Source organism: Plectropomus leopardus, chromosome 2 (assembly GCF_026936395.1).
Source record: "Plectropomus leopardus strain MGB_pleo_1.0 chromosome 2, ASM2693639v1, whole genome shotgun sequence".
Classification (NCBI taxonomy): Eukaryota; Metazoa; Chordata; class Actinopteri; order Perciformes; family Serranidae; genus Plectropomus; species Plectropomus leopardus.
The window spans coordinates 3,269,825-3,286,896 of record NC_142177.1 but is presented as its reverse complement, the minus strand read 5'-3'; the positions used below and the strand labels follow the sequence as shown (position 1 = coordinate 3,286,896).

Here is a 17,072-nt window from a genome sequence, read left to right as displayed (position 1 = left end):
CGGCTGTTGTGTTCATCAATGTTCAGTGACGGTTTTTATCAATGGAGTCTGGCTCTGCAGTACAAGTGCAGTACAATGGCTTGATTTTACCACTGGAAAGAAATGTCTGACATTAAGGTAAAGCAGTGAAAATACTCTCAATATGGCATACAGGTAAACTGCTGTTGAGTTGGGACTTATTTTAGGAGGCTTAAATATGTTTTATTGCTAACCCCAATCTACAGCAGTACATTGTTTAGCTACTGTGTCAGACTCCAGCCTTCTTTTCCAAAGCGGGGGCATGCTGACTGACATCTATTGTATGTAATACTCTGACTGTGGATACGTAGCTCATACAGCCCCAATTCAAAAAATCTGAACTATCCCTTTAAAGCTCAACGCTGTTATGTGGCTTCATAGCTCAAATGTGTGTGTCCTCTCCAAGGGAACCAAATGCTGCTGAACTGCAGTAGATCTTGGAGACAGCTTCTGAACCATTACAAGCTTCACAATGCAGTGACCAACGCAGACAAGATTTCAGTGTATTCCACCACATAGCTGATGACATCCGTTCTCCTGAAGAAACAAGATTTCTGCAAGCAGCGATACAGAGCTCCTACACTGAGGACAACTTCATGAAATATGTGTAGACATTTTGTTTTTTTCTATGATGCTGCAATGACTTTTTGTAGTCTTTTTTTTTACAGTATTAAAGCACGTTTTGGAGTTTTTGATATGATTTTTTAAAGGTTTTTTTAACACCTTTCTCTTTAATGTGTATGCATTTGTAAGTAGGAAATCCATCAACTTGTATTGTATGATGTGCTAATTAAATTTTTTAGGTTTAAAGACAGAAGTCTGGATTTTCTAAATTGTTTTCTTATTTTATATTTGTTACTATTGTATTTAAGAAAGGATGCAGGCCATAATAAAGTCTTAATCATGCAACGTTAACTTTAATTATAGACAGAAGACAGAGTTCAGCTGTTGTTGTTTGGATGTGTTTTTCTATCCATTTTTTTTATTATTCAGTTGAAATGCATTCCATTGTATTTATTGCTGGATGAAAATCACCTCCAGTGAGACATCGTTCCTCTTAATTGATAACTGAGTCAGCATTTGTTTTCTTTGCAGGACAGCTGACCTTAACACTTGAACTTCCTCGCTATTCAGTGAACATACACTGTAGTTTTTTTTTTAATGTTTGACTTTTCACGTAATTGCTTTTAATGGATTTTAATGTTATATGTTCAGGGATTAGCTTCAGCTACAGAAATGTTAAGAGATTCATGTTGTCTTTTTTTACACTCAATGATTTTTGAAAATGTGTGTTTAAATATATAAAATCATTCCAACAGTTTTTTTTCTGGTTCATGCTTTTGTCTTGACCTTAATGGAATTTTTTTGCATTTTGTTTCGGAAAAAGGAGACTTGGTGTAGGTATGGGATTAAAGCCGTGTTACTTCTTGTTCTCAGATACACATCTACTCAAAGAGCCCAGGAGGCGACATGGATGCTTTATTTTTTTTTATATACTTAAAGCATGCATGTTTTTGTTGTGGTTCTTTCTTTGTTTATTTTTAGAATTATTATTTTTCGTTTTATTTTTTGGCTTTTTACATTTATTAGACACAACAGTTTTATTTAGAGTCAGAATTGGGTTTTATTGCCAAGTTCATTTACACAAACAAGGAATTTGACTTAGTGTTATGGTGCAAAACAATTAACATGAAGGAAGAATAAAAATAGTAAATTTAAATAGAATAAGACATACATGTAAGATTAAAATATAGAGGCAATACAAAAATATAAAATGAAAAATAGAATTTAAAGAACACAGAATCTGAGAGTGAAAGTGGGGGGAAGAGAGGCGATGCAGCAAAGGGCCATGGCTTGAAATTGGACCAGCAGTAGCCTCAGCAAGGACATAGCCTTTATATACGGTGCATGTGCTCCAGCAGGTGAGCTACTAGGCGCCATCATTCATGTGTTTTACTAAGTTGCACACGCTTTGGCGTTGGTGCTGAGAGGTGCAATGGATTTCTGCTCAACGTGTTCCTGACTATGACCATAAATAGTTTTATATTAAATTACAGTACAGGGAAAAACAGATCAATTTCATTGTAACACATTCATATTATCTCATAATAAACTTTCATTTAAAAAAAACATTTCAGAGGTTTTCATAAACTTTGAGAGGAGTCTTTCTGAATAAGCCTGACATGACAACATTTAAAAATTTACTGTACAGTTTTTGTGAAAAGTAAAGGGAACACGCTATTTTGGCAGAGTGACAATTTCTACATATTTGAACACTCATAGAGAGATCATCTCTTTCTGTGGGGTTCTCCGTTATACATACGTGTGCATGTTATGGTGAAATCTCATCAGTTTTGATGTTCATGCTTGAATTCTCTAAAAGCTACACCCATCAACTCATCCATACACTGTAAAGCATTATCTGCAATATAAATGCATGTGCATTTATTAACAGGGATGCAACCAATATATCAGTTTGCTGTGAATGTACATAAATATGTTTTTACCCGCTGTCCACCCCGCTGTCTGCTCTGGAGTCTAAAATTATTTCAGAGGGTCACCTCTTGAGTTGCACAATGGGAAATGTAGGATTCAGTGTTTCTTAGCTTGACACTTACAGGGATAAAAAGTCAGGATATTTCAGCCTGTGCTGCACGAGTTTTGATTATTCTTTTTTAATCAATCTCTCATAGGAAGCACAATAATGAATCACATAAGTAGTCCTTTATTTGTCAATGTGAGTAACATTCTTTTGGATGTTTTTTTTTAATCTTTTAAAAATATCAAATGAATAGTATCTCCATTTCCAGGTAACCCCACAAGATCTTCTTTCTATGCTAAATATAGAGTAATTTGGTGTGCTGCATAGATGATGTAGTTCTGCTAATGTGCACCAGGGGGTCTGTGGTGCCTGTGAGAGAAAGAGCAGCACAGCAGGTGAACCACTCATTCCAGAGCGATATAAATGTTTTTATTATTAAAGTGGGCCCTAACTGTTAGAAGATAAGTCCTGACCAGAGTAAACTAAAAAGACACATTATATTTGGTGCTGTCTGTCACACTAAAAACTGTTGATGCTTCAGCAGAAATGAGACTCATCTGGGAACAGAGGGGTAAACACTACATCCCAGACATTCTCTCACCAGAGACACAACAGACAGATGAGGTCATCTGTGGCCGCCATTAATTTTGTTTCAGGGATGATGTCAGCACAGGACAAAGAAAAGACCTCCCTGTTGTTCAAAGTAATGCGAACGAACACTGGACTCTGACGTTCAGCTGACTAAACCTGCAACAGCACTGAATGAGGAAAGGCCTTGGACTTTTTGGCTTTTTCCTTTGTATATATTTCCTTTAATGTTTGATGCAAAATAATATGAAATTGGAAGCTATCATCTATTTCCAAAGGGTTTAGTATAAAACTCTCTCTCTCTCTCTCTCTCTCTCTCTCTACATATATATATATATATATATATATATGTATATGTATATATATAAATCCAATTTCATAATACTTTGTAACAAAAATAAAGAAAATATATATACAAAAGACAAAGCCAAAACATACTGTCTATAGATAACATTTAAATAACTCAGTTTCCTTACATACATTTTCTAGGAGTCATAGTTGTCTAAAAACTCACATGGAAATACCATATGCTTGGGCTTCCACATGTCCCACTTAATATGATTTTTCTAATTCAAAGGTTTTTTAAGTGATGAGCTTTGCTAAAAAAATATCAACTTCTGCAATTTTATGTGAGCATATACCATACCTGTGTAATTATGTATAGCCTCAATATGTGCCCCTAACTCATGACTTGCGGAGTGATTTCTTTTCTTCTTTAAGTGTTCTTCAGACATTCATTCGTATCCAAAAATGACTTTCATATTTAGTATTGTCAGACTTCACTTAATCAATTTCTATTAAAATAATAAGGACAATCTCATTGGAACAACCCACTTCCATCACTACAATTAATATTGACATTATTGTTATTTAAAAATCATCTGAAGGGACTCTTATTTGCAGAGATTCTATGGCAAATCATTGATTACTTTAAAGTGCATTTTCACTTTGTTGTCATTTCTACAATTTTATAAAATTTGTTTTAGTCTTGAAATGTTGATCAATTATGAAATCTTTGTTTTTATTTTAAGGGTATTTAATAGGGGAAATATCTATCTCCATAACCAATTTTTGGTTTTTCCTTCACATTTTTTGTCTTTTTTATTGGCTTACATTATGTGCAAATAAACAAAATGAAAAACAAAGAAAAATCAAGAAAAAACGTGTGTGTGTGTGTGTGTGTGTGTGTGTGTGTGTGTGTGTGTGTGTGTGTGTGTGTGTGTGTGTGTGTGTGTGATATTTCTTTTTTCAAGACACAAAAGAAAAAAGGCTCCAACTAACACGTGCTGTCCCAATCATAGCACAGTAGGGCGGGACTAGAGAAAAACTGGGCACGTGAACTACCATGCTACATAACAGCAGGAAGGACGGAACCATCAGTGGAGAACTGGCGGGAGGGAATTTATATATAAGGTACCGTAAAATAACCCCAAACCACGAATGCATTCACACGTCCATTGATAATTTCGCACATTATGTCAAAACAGTTTGATACATTGACTCTAATGTTTCTTAGTTTCGCTTCTAAGCTGCCAGGCCGTTTTTAACGATACATCGGGCGAACTTGAAACAAAATTTTTGAAATGTTACAAATATCCATTTATTTGATGGAGCCCAGTTGAACACAAAGTAGCTGTCGTGTGCTTACAGACACAGGTATTGATATGTTTTGTGTCAAATGTATTTTTTATTGACTATACTATCGTTGGAGGGCTACTTTGGTACCCCGTGTTCCTTTGCAATGGTACATCTGAACTCTACAACCCCGCTCCCATGACTGGCGTCAAGCACGCACGCGAAGGTAGCAAAGAGGCCGGAAGTGTCGACATTTTCACGTGTAGAAATAAAAGTACCACATTTCAATAATGGAAAAAATGCGTGTTGATATTGACAAGATGGGAAAAAATAATTGATATTATTCAAATAGGTTATTATAGTGCATGGCAATGTATCCAATCAGCAGCCTAGTTTTTTTAAAATAGGTGAGTATTCCCATATACGCCCACAAATGAGTCAGTCAAATAGTCTGACTTGTGTTTGTCAGTCATCACAATTACATAGGCTAGCTAGGGTATATAACATTTTAAAATACAAGTAAGTACAAATTATTATTTCAGTATAATGGCAATGCAAACGTACAAAATCAGACTGACTAATAAAGAAATAAATTTTAAAAATAGATACAAGTATGAACAAACACAGAGATTTACTAAATTAACTATAAAGTTATAAGATTGTTTACATTAAAAGTTTTGGTTAGTTTTTATTACACATCTTTAAGTTTGATATTTTAGATCTGGATAAGATTTTTTTGAAAGTGGCATATGAGGGTAGTTTCTTGAAAGATTTTATTTTCCGGATCTAAAAATTAAGCTAAAATAATGAGCAAATTAATTATTAGGTTACTTTTGTTTTCCAATTTTATATGGCACATATGCAGTTTACAATGATAATGGTGACAGATTTACCATGCAGGCCTACATTTTTTAGTAGTTTTGAAACAATTGTCAAAAGTCACTTAAAAACAATACTACTTGACCTCAGTCAGAGCTTCTCATTTCAAGCCATAGTAATCAGTTAGTCAGCTAAAAAGACAACAGCCACAACCACAATTCAACAGCTTTAACTACATTAAGCATACCTTGTCGGAGTGACTTGTTTTACAGTTATATGTAACATTTTCACATGAAAAGTCTTTAAAGGCCTAGATTTATGTTATATGTTTTTTTGAGTTATGTAGCATTGTGAGGGTTTTGCTTGAATTTCGCAAAATAATTTTGTATAAAAATGGTCCAGGCCAGGGTGTCAAACTCATCGAATCAAAGCTGTTAGGCTACATTAGATCTCAGGCAAACCAGACTAGCAAAATTATTCCATGATAACCTATACATAACAAAACCTCTAATTTCCCCCTTTCTTTCAGTATAAAGTTTATTATTTAAATTTGGATTTTTGAATATTATTAACAAATCCGTTTCTTTGAAAAGAAAGGTTTTTGCCAAAATATCTTATGATATCCAACTAAAAATCAGTCCTCTAATGTACTTCATCTTACAGAAACACATTCATCATTACAGGTTTTACTTTGAAAGTCTTGAGCGGAAATTCTGGTATACATTGTATCGATCTTTCCCTCCGTTGACCCTCCTCCCTCTTTAGCCTTCGTTGCTGCTGAAATTTCATGTATTTTTGTGTGACCACAGGTGTTGTTTACAACATGTGGACATTACACTTTTTAATTTCTGAATCGTGACGGATTCGCGTGGACTTATGGATACGGTCGGCGGTAACCACTGGCGGGGACGTACGAGGAGCGCGCGAGCCGACTGCAAACAACAAACCGGAGCGCGAGCTGACGAGTCCAATGTACTGCGGTGTCTGAGCGTGGGAAACACGGAAGAAGACCATGACATGGAGGAGGACACCGGCCTCTTCAAGCAGGACAACCTGGAGCGCAGGGTCATGGCGCCCCGCTACAGCCTGCTGCGGGAGGTGGGCCGGGGCACATACGGCGTGGTGTACGAAGCGGTGGCCCGGAGGTCCGGGGCGAAAGTAGCCGTGAAGAAACTGCGATGCGACGCGCCGGAAAACGTGGAGCTCGCGTTGCAAGAGTTCTGGGCGCTGGCGAGCCTGGAGAAACGGCATGAAAATGTGGTGCAGCTAGAGGAGTGTGTGCTGCAGAGGAACGGGATGGCTCAGAAAATGAGTCACGGCAACAAACGGTCCAAACAGTACCTGCGGCTGGTGGAGACATCACTGAAGGGTAAGGCTAGCTCCCGGGCGTTAGCTGTGTGAACTCTGTTAAGTAAGTGGTACTTTTTGATTTGAATTAATGCCGAATCAGATACAGTCCATAATACTTAAGAGATTAGCTGTTATCTGTTAGCAATGTATTTGTGTCCGAACGACATAGCCAACGTAATGTTAAATTGCTAGATATTTGTACAGGCCTACCGTTTTCAGGTGGAGACTTCACTAAAAGGTGAGGGTAGCCTCCTAGCGTTAGCTGTGCTAACTGTGTTATGTAAGTGCTGCCTTTGGTTTGAATTAATGCAAGAGAAAACACAGACCCCAATAATTCAGAAAATGGTTTTAGCATTGACTTGTTGGCCAGTCGGCATATCCAATATAAAGTGAAATTGCATATTTGTATTCACGGGGAGTTCACTAGAAGGTGAGGCTAGATCCCTAGCGTTAGCTGTGTGAACTGTTTTAGATAATCTTTTTGGTTTTAAATCAATGCCAAATCAAACACAGCCCCTAACACAGCAGAAACCAGCTGCTATGTTGTAGCAGCGAGTCGTGGTCGATATATTGAACGTACTGTTAATTTGAGAGATTGTTATGAGTCGTTTTGACCTCCTATCCTATGCGTTATTGTTTTTGTCGCCATGATGATAGAAACTAGCTGGGGGATGGGTAGACTTTGTGAGGAAGCTCCCCAGGCTCACTCACTAAAATGGAGTCTGCTGTAGTCACAGAAGGAATTTAGCACATTCATTTGACAGTCATTGTACTTAATCGAAATCCATCTCATCGAAAAAAGTTTGTCATTCATTTTATAAAGGCTGTCTTTGTGTGCTGTGCAGGTTCCCTTTTTGCACATCTTGTGCAGGTTTTGTGGTATCCACAATAAATCACATTATGGTATCACGAAAGACTGATTTATCTCAGCTATCTCTCAAACCTCTAATGAGTGTCTGGCTTCATGCAGTAAGACTTACTTTACACACTGTAAAAACCTGGCAAGTTGATCTAACTTAAAATAATCTAGGGATTGCAATGCATTGAAAAGTAATGTAAAAATAACCATAATTCTTAATTTATGTTTGCCCTGAATGGGTTTACTTTAAGTTTACTCAAAATTTAGCTGTATTTTCCTAATTTTGTGAAGTTGTTGCAACTTAAAAATGACAAGTGAAATGAACTTGGTCTTTCTAAGTGTTAGCAACTTAAATAAACAAAGTTATTCTGACTTAATTTGTAACATGTTTAAGAAAATACAAATATCACTGACTAGTGTGCAGCTGGCAGAATACAGATGTATAGCTTGGTATACTTGGGTTACTGATGTAGTTAGAACTGAAAGATTGATTTAATTAAACTTGCTGATTTTAAGTTGCAAAAACTTCACATTTTATTTTTTTTAGGTAAAATCTACTTTAGATTCAGATTTTACAGTGCAGCAGTGGTACTTCATTTGTTTACAGTTATTTGAAATATGCATCTGGATCAATGACCTGTATGGAGTAGTTTTAGCATCAGAAGCATAAAGTCTATAAATAATGGATGCAGTTTACACTCTAAACAGTGATTCAGATAAATATCACCTACACAACCTGCTCAAGAAACACCCTGAAAAAAGATCGAAGTGTCACCTAATTAGAGTGCACACCCACTAGTTGTTGGGAAATTGTTATTGTTTCAGTCCTGTATCAACTAAGTTTTTCACATATTACTGCTTGAAATAACTACCAAAATAAATCAGTGGATCATCTCAAAAGCTAGTAACCGAGTGAATTGTCCCAGTAAAACTCAAAGATTATTATTGGTTTTAGAAAATTGATCTTTTTTTTCCTCTGCATACGTAGATGTTTGGGCTAGTGTACAGGGCTCAAAAACAGGAAAAGTCATGAAATTTGCATATAGCTATTTCCAGGCCTGGAAGAGTTTTGGTAAACTAAGTATACCTTGAAAAATAAGACCTGTTGTGTCTAGGAACTGTCAAACAATGTAACGATCTAACGAATTTATTTGATTTTACAGTGTCTAACTATTAAATGCTAAAAAACTAAATGGTGTCATTTTAAGTATTTTAAAATATGCCTGCAAATTTTACAGAAAAAGTCAAAATCTGTTCTTCAAAAACTGCCAGAAATTAACTAAAAAATGCCAAAATGTTTTCTTTAAAAATTGCTTTTTTGTTTTTTATGGGAAAAAATGGCCTAAATGTTCTAAGTCCTTCCCTAGTGCTGAAGAAATATTTGACATGTCTCCCCCTTTATGTACCCCCACCCCACTCACCCACCAGCTCACAAATAACACACAGTCCCTGAGTTATAGTTAAATATTCAGTTCTAATCCTGTGTTGAATCCAATATTTTTTTGAAAAATATATATTTTAAAAGGACTTTATATACTAATGAAAAGGACTGATAATGACTGAGTTTTGTTGGTAGTTAAAGAGAATGTCTTGTCTTGAAAGTTTGCCTCAGAGTCATGGAAATGTATTGATAAAAATGTGTATGAACCCTGAGTGTATATCATTGCATCACTGTGTGAATGACTGATGTCCATCTGTTGCAGGTGAGAGAGTGCTTGGTCCTCCAGAGGAGCCTTGTTACCTCTGGTTCGTCATGGAGTTCTGTGAAAGCGGCGATCTCAACCACTTCATCCTGTCTCGACGGCCCAACCCGCAAACCAACAACAGCTTCATGCTCCAGCTGACCAGCGCCGTCGCTTTCCTGCATGAGAACAACATTGTCCACAGAGACCTCAAACCTGACAACATCCTCATCTCAGAGAAGTCAGGGACTCCAGTTCTCAAGGTGGCCGACTTCGGCTTGAGTAAAGTTTGCGCTGGTTTGGGAAACACCAGCGAAAGCAAAGAACGTGAGGACAAGAACAAAAACATTAATGTAAACAAGTTTTGGTTATCATCGGCCTGCGGCTCAGACTTTTTTATGGCTCCTGAGGTGTGGGAGGGCCATTACACAGCCAAGGCTGACATATTTGCCCTCGGCATCATCATCTGGGCCATGTTGGAGAGAATAACTTTCATTGACGCTGAGTCTAAGCGGGAGTTGCTTGGTACATATGTGAGACAAGGAGTGGACATTGTGCCAGTGGGTGAGGCACTGCTAGAGAATCCAAAGATGGTACTGAACATCCCACAGAAACGCAGGTCATGCATGTCCGATGGTGTGAGGAAGCTGCTGCAGGACATGCTCGCCGTCAACCCTCAGGACCGGCCGGATGCTTTTGAGCTGCAGGCCAGAATGGACCAGATTATGTGAGATGCACGAGCCCTCAGCCAGAATGTTTTACAGGTACGTATGCTTTTATTATTGGCATCTTTTTTATCAACCCTTTGAGACCTGAGCAAATTGGCTTGATGTCTTTCAAAAAGACAAGGAAAAAGCAATAACTTAAGAAGTCAACTTAAGAAGAAATGACCCAAAATTCACAAACATCACCTGAAAATCAGACGAAAAAATGAATCAAAGTTAATGAAAAAATACAAACAAAACAATTATCTTAATTGGAAGAAGTAAAAAACAAAATACAAAGAACAAAATAACGTTAAAAAAAGTGCTTAAAAATCAAAATAATTCTGAAAGACAATTTTTAAATATATACAGTAATTATGGCAATCATAATATAGTGTTTTGGACATTTTGCTTCTTTGTTTCTTTTAAAATATTTTAACAAATCTACAAATTTCTGGCAGTTTGCAGGATAGTTCTTTCACGCTGCTCATTGTTTTTCCCTCCATGTTGTCAAAATAAAGCAAACCTATCTGCTCAGATTACTTGTGAAGGTGTCTGAACACAACACAAGAAATGTGATGTTGATCTAAGATTCAAAGGTTAATGTGCTGTTCGTTCTGCTTTCTGCCTTTTATACGAGTTATTGCACTTCTAATGTAATGTGGATATACTATTTATATATGGATCACAGTACCTATTGAGCAAAAAAGACATATGACATACCTTTGAATATGCTTTTAGGCTGTTGAATTCCAGGTGATGTATCAGCATAAACATGTGAATATACCCATTGCTGAAGGTCATTGTCCTGCTGCCTCCAGGTTCATAGTTCCCTTCTGGAGTTATTACTTCAACAGACTTAATGTGCTCAATGCGAAGTGTTTCCCGCAGTGTGGTTGTGGGCAGTGAAATTTCAGCCGGAGCCCCGTTTGCAAAGCTTGTCCAAAGCAAGAATATGACACCTTTATGCTGCCTTGCTGTTCAGTATAAAAGTTGCGATCGTGGAATGGGGGGACAGTCAGGCCGGGATCAGAGGTAAAGGGACAGCTGGCAGGATGGAATCTTGGGTGGGACAGGTGGGACGTTTTACCCACCAGATTTAGAGAGATGCAGCTTGCAGTAAGTCTGGCACACACTAAACGACTTTTAAAAATCGTAAGTGATTTAAAGTAGAAATGTGAGAGACCACACACAATGACAAATAATGACAGATTCAACAGTTTTGTTCCTGTGTTATGTGGTATGCAATGCCCTAAATCGTCACGATTATCTTGTAGTGTGTACCCCGCTGCACATAACAGCAAACTCAAAAGCCTCATTCCCACAGCACAGAAAACCCATTAACATCTTGGTTTCAATGCAATGGGAATGGGTATGATCAGCATTCACACCCGGGTCAAATGACTCTGCAGTAGACATGGGTTTTTATCCCCATCCGTCTCCGATTGGCACCGATGGGAACACAACACCCAGGTCAACACAGTAATTTCAGCTCCTTAACCGACGAGACACAATGTATCAAAAATTATACCAAGGCGGACACATTACATGGTCAAACTCACTCTCAATCAAATGAAACAAACATCCATAAATCTGTTTAATTATAGTTCACTCAATTTTTTACATCACTGAGGCTTAATGTCGTTTAAACACGGTTCTCGCATCCAGTGTGAGGTTAGTCATGGCTGTGATGGGTTTAAATGCTCCACATTCATATCAGTATCTTTGGTGGCTGTCAGTCAGTAGCAGAACATGACATTTGCAGTGTGAGGTGTTGAGACATGACACATTCTTGAGTTAATTTATATGTGCAAGTGAATGGTAAAGAGCAAGGGTGGGGTTGATGTTAGTGCCCTGCCCAGAACACATGTTAAGTAACTTAAGAGAATGCCCTCAGTGTATGTGCTCTCCTGCTGTCTTATGTAAGCAGCCCCGGCCACCTCCTGGCCTGAGGGCTGCACATCCATCAGCACACAGATGGGTGTGTTTTTTCAAGAGGCTGACTTAGCATTACTGGCTCCTCCTGTTGTTTTGTACACAGTACATGTTAAGTACATATGATGGTGAGTTGCCTGCTCTATAACTGGGGTACCAGAATCACTGTCTTTTGTGTGTGTGTGTGTGTGTGTGTGTGTGTGTGTGTGTGTGTGTGTGTGTGTGTGTGAGTGAAAGACGCTGTCTCATACCTTTTGCCTTTGTTTGCTCTTGCATCATGTGCCTTGCTCTTGTAGGGGGATGGGTAGGAGTGCATTTTTTGTAAGCAGGGTGGGGGCAGGAGCTGCAAACATCCCAGCTGACCTACTCTGCCTCCTGCCTGTCAGTCTGCTGACCGTTACTAAGGCAAGATGAAATGACAAACATTGCTGGCAGAAAATGATTCAGTTTATTAAAGGTTTTCTGTGCAGGGATTGTCAGTTACTGCTTGTAAATGCATCATTTGAACTTGGCCGCCCCTCCCCACACTGCTTGTATGTGCACTGCAAACTACTGCTCTGTTGTAGGAATGTGTAATGGAAAAGTGGATACTTAAGCAAGCTAACTAAAACTGCATTCCCACCAAAACCAGTCCGAAAAGCGTTGGTGTCAGGTGTTGTCCAGGATCAATAAAAATAATACGTCTGATAATATTGCTGTTCAACCTCAAGAGACGGGAGGGGCCGAGAGGAGCAGCCAGAGTGCAGGAGAGACGAGGAGGAGTCCAGCAGATTAGATGATATTTATACAAATTGCACAAACGGTAAAGAAAATGTGATCCTTTTTATGTGTTTGGGCCACAGATCTTCATGATAATCATACAGATTTGCCATGGTTTAGTTTTGAAGTGGAAGCCTAAATTTTCGCGTGGTGGCAGCTGCATCCTGATTGCTTAGCAACTATCACTGTCTATGTCAAAAGTAAAACTTCGATAGCGGACACAGAAGTTTAATGTTTATTGGAAAGTGATTCTTAAGGTATGATATGATATGCCAGGGATGAAGAAAAAACACCAACTGTCATCGGAGATAGATCATCGAGATCTGCTGCGCTGCGTCAGACATGAGTTGCGCTGTGAGGGACATACAGTAGGGGAGACTGGGGCTCTCAAATTTTGACTCCCAAGTGCTTTGATGGAGGCTTCAACAAATAGCAACGTTTGCATTTTTTTTTTTGGCAAAATAATAATAAAAATAAATAAAATCACAAGAATGAAGGAGACATGCAGTGCAGAGGGACAGAAAACCCACTTGGCTTATTTGGAGCCTCTACCTAAATAATCTAGAAATTTTTGTAGGTATGGAAGTCTGGCCCTTCTAGTGTTAACATCACTTTTTATTCATCTTCCCAGATCAAATAAACACAATAAACACAGAGCTTGTGGTTTTGACACACAAGCTATGGATTATTCTGGCAAGTAATCAAATAAGAAATATTGCGTGCTCTGATTTTTTTTCATTAAAATTTAAATTCACTTTTGCTTTATTCAAGAGCAATAGTCATATACAAAAGAGAAAATAACACTTCTTAAATGAACAAGTTATTGTTTCCTTTTTGAAAAAAATGTCTGTTGCTTAAATTGCAATATATATATATACAAGCTACAGTAAACAGTTATTATTTTTTTAAAGAAGTAAACATTTTCTGAAGTGCAAAAACAAAGAAAGAAAGAAAGAAAAATAATTTAAATCCCTTTTCAAAAAAGGTACACATACAACTTAAAACGTAGGCATAATAACAAACACTGCCTTTCAAATTGTGCAACTTAACTTTTGACAACTAAAAATGTGAGTGAGGATGCGGCTGTGTATTTATTTTTCTTTTATTTACAATTTTTATTCCATACAAGGTACAGTACACATTTGAAACATCCAGTACACTTGTTAAAGGAAGTAAATGTTTGTCAAAAGAATAAAGTCAAACAATGGAGTACAGAGTATTGTCAGAACCTCACAGATCAATTTATCACTTTCAAAAGTGGATTTTACTGCTCCACATAAACCGCAGCCTCACTGTTTCCTTTTCCCCCTTTTCCTCTTTTTAAGTTTACCCCCTAAAAAATAGAATATTTAGTTATGACATGGCACAATACCAGCAGTGGAAAATTAGTAATAGGTTGTTGGGTTTTTTTTCCTTTTTTTTTTCCCTCTCTTCCTCTCCCTCCCTTCCAGAAGGGGGAAGGGGTGGGTAATAATAAACTTCAATAGAACAGAAGAAACATAAGAACTGGGATGTATATTAGAAAAACACAAGTTAATTAGAGAGTATCAACACATATGGGAGTTTGAACTAGCAGTAGTAGGCCTGTATTCTATTTGTGTATTCAGAGATTGTTGTTTAATAAGGATTAGTCTGTTGTGTCCCTTCAGTTAGGTTGTCTTTTTTTCAACAAAGGAGACCCACTTTGACCATATTTTATTAAATCTGTCCATTTGTAGGTTAAGTGAGTGTGTGATTTTTTTCCATTCAGTATATGTCGTCAACCGTGTCCATCCATTCACTCACTGTAGGAGGTTCGGGGTGCAGCCAGTGTCTGGTGATATTTTTCTTAGCTGCAGTTACCATAATTATCAAAAGATATCTATTGGTGTTTTCGGTAATAAAATCTGATTTGCCTAAGATAAAGGTTTCAAATTGGTTGGGTATCTTTATATGAAATATCTCCTCCATTGTTTTATGGACCCCTGACCAAAAATTCTGCAACCCTGGGCATTTCCAGAACACATGCCAATGATTTGCATCTCGACCTCCACATCCTCTCCAGCATATGGGGTCTTCCCCTGTGTAGTGAATTTTCATCTTTGGAGTAGTGAAAAATCTTATCAAACATTTCCACGCAAATTCCCTCCATGTGTGTGCACTTGTGCATCTCCATAGAATTTCACAGTAGTTAAGCCATTCTTCTTTGGTTATGTCAAGTTGTCCTTCTATTTCCCATTTATTTTTGATATATTCTGTGGTGTATGGTTTTTTTGTTAGGAGGCCTTTGTACAACCTTGAGATGGCACCTTTAATTGATTCATTTGAATATGACCTCAAGAATTCTTTTAATATTGCATCTTCCAGGTCTACAGGAAGTGTTTTATTGCATTTATCAAAAATAATTACGAAGTTGCAAAAATCTATAAAAGTCCTGCTGTTCTAAGGAGAATTCTCTTCTTAGTGTTTGGAAGTCTTTTAGTATTCCTTTATTTGTAAGTGAGTAGAATGTTGAGATCCCTTTGCTTGTCCAGGTTTTAAATCTGAGGTCTAATTGGTTTGGTTTGAAGTCAGGATCATATGCAATCCATCTGATGAACCATAGTTTATCCAGTAATTTATAATCTGTTTTGATTGTGTTCCAGATTTTAAGTTGGAAGTTCAGCCATGGGTTTTTTAATTTACTTACTGTTTGTTTTATTTCCTTATTACCTGCTTGAATTGGGGGATCCTTAATTAGGGTCTTTTCTATATCCTTCCATCTTGCGTTATATTCCTGATTACATAAATGTAATAATGGCTTGATCTGAGTTGAGTAAAAGTAATTTCTTAAATGTGGGACTGCCATTCCGCCCTCTTTTTTGGGGAGTTGCAACGTTTTAAATCTTACTCTCGGTTTTTTCCCTTGCCAGATGAATCTTGAATTTTGTCCCACTCATTAAACTGTTGGGATTTAATTTCGACCGGGAGAGCCTGAAACAGGTACAAAATCCTAGGAAGGATGTTCATTTTAATTGATTCTATTCTTTGTGTTAAACTCATGAATGGATTTGAGTTCCATCTTGCAATATCTGCTTTTATTTTATTTATAAGTGGATCATAGTTCATTTTTTTAGTTGTGGTTATATCTTTTGGTAATAATATTCCAAGATATTTTATTGCTTCTTGGTTCCATTTCATGTGGAATCTCTTTTGGAGCTCTATTGGTGGGTTATAATTGAGTTTTAAAATTTGTGTCTTTTGGATATTTAGCTTATATCCTGCATATTTACCATACTGTTATAGTAATTTAAATAATTCGGGGAGAGATTTAGATGGTTTAGTTAGGTACACCAAGATATCATCTGCGTACAGCGCCACCTTGTGGTTGTCATTATTTATGTTAAATCCTTTGATGTTATCTATCTGCCTGATCCATTGGGCTAGCGGCTCTATGAAGAGAGCAAAAAGAAGCGGTGATATCCCACAACCTTGTCTTGTACCTCTTTCTAGTTTAATGGTTTTTGATAGATGCCCATTTATTTTAACTCTGGCAGTAGGGTTGTTATATAACAAATTAATTGCGTTAACAAAACTCTTGTGAAAACCGAATTTCTCAAGGACCAGGTATAGGAACCCCCAGCTCACTGAGTCGAAGGCCTTCTCTGCGTCCAAACTGACCAATAGAGCCTGTAATTTTTATTCTTTAATATGGCTTAATACATGTAGTGATCGTCTTATATTATCGTGTGTTTGTCGCAGTGGAACAAATCCAGTCTGATCTGTATGGATGAGCTGGGGGAGAACTCTTTCAACTCGTCTTGCGAGAATCAATGTGTATAGTTTGTAATTAATATTAAGAATTGAGATTGGTCTGAACGAGCCGCATTCTAATTTATCTTTTCCCTCTTTGGGTATGACTGTTATGGTGGCCTCCTTCCATGTTGGTGGGATTTTTCCTTCTTTTAAAGCTTTATTGAATATATGAAGGAGATATGGTTTTAGTTCGGTCCTAAAGGCTTTATACCATTCGGATGAAAATCCGTCTGGTCCGGGTGACTTGTTGGTTTTTAGCCTTGATATGGCTTTGTCTAATTCTTCTTCTGTTATTTCTGCCGTTAATTCATTATTTTGCTCCTCGTTTAGGATAGGTAGGCTAAGAGAGTTTAAAAAAATTCTAATATTTTGTTCTTCCTCTAATTGTGATTGGGAATATAGTTCTTCGTAATATTTTTGAAAGGCTGATTGTATTTCTTCTCTTTTATATACCAGATTCTTTGTAA

At 37.3% G+C, this 17,072-nt stretch overlaps 2 protein-coding genes across 3 annotated transcripts in view; both read left to right on the top strand.

The window, feature by feature from the left end:
* The window catches only part of LOC121952028 (3'-5' exoribonuclease HELZ2-like), a 33,071-nt gene extending 31,732 nt beyond the window's left edge, over window positions 1–1,339 (top strand). Inside the window, exon 20 of the mRNA XM_042498543.2 lies at window positions 425–1,339. Coding sequence (XP_042354477.2) covers window positions 425–537 — 113 coding nt within the window. The 3' untranslated portion in view covers window positions 538–1,339. The remainder of the gene's footprint in view (window positions 1–424) is intronic.
* Window positions 1,340–4,542: 3,203 nt separating this feature from the next.
* LOC121961082 (serine/threonine-protein kinase 35-like) overlaps window positions 4,543–17,072 on the top strand; it is a 29,009-nt gene continuing 16,479 nt past the window's right edge. The window contains exons 1-3 of one of the 2 annotated variants that reach the window (XM_088083031.1): window positions 4,543–4,561; window positions 6,352–6,911; window positions 9,455–10,197. In XM_088083031.1, the coding sequence (XP_087939157.1) occupies window positions 6,419–6,911; window positions 9,455–10,164 (1,203 nt within the window). In that variant the 5' untranslated portion in view covers window positions 4,543–4,561; window positions 6,352–6,418 and the 3' untranslated portion in view covers window positions 10,165–10,197. Of the gene's footprint in view, window positions 4,562–6,271; window positions 6,912–9,454; window positions 10,198–17,072 lie in introns of those variants that run through there. The other variant, XM_042510935.2, reaches the window with a different exon arrangement.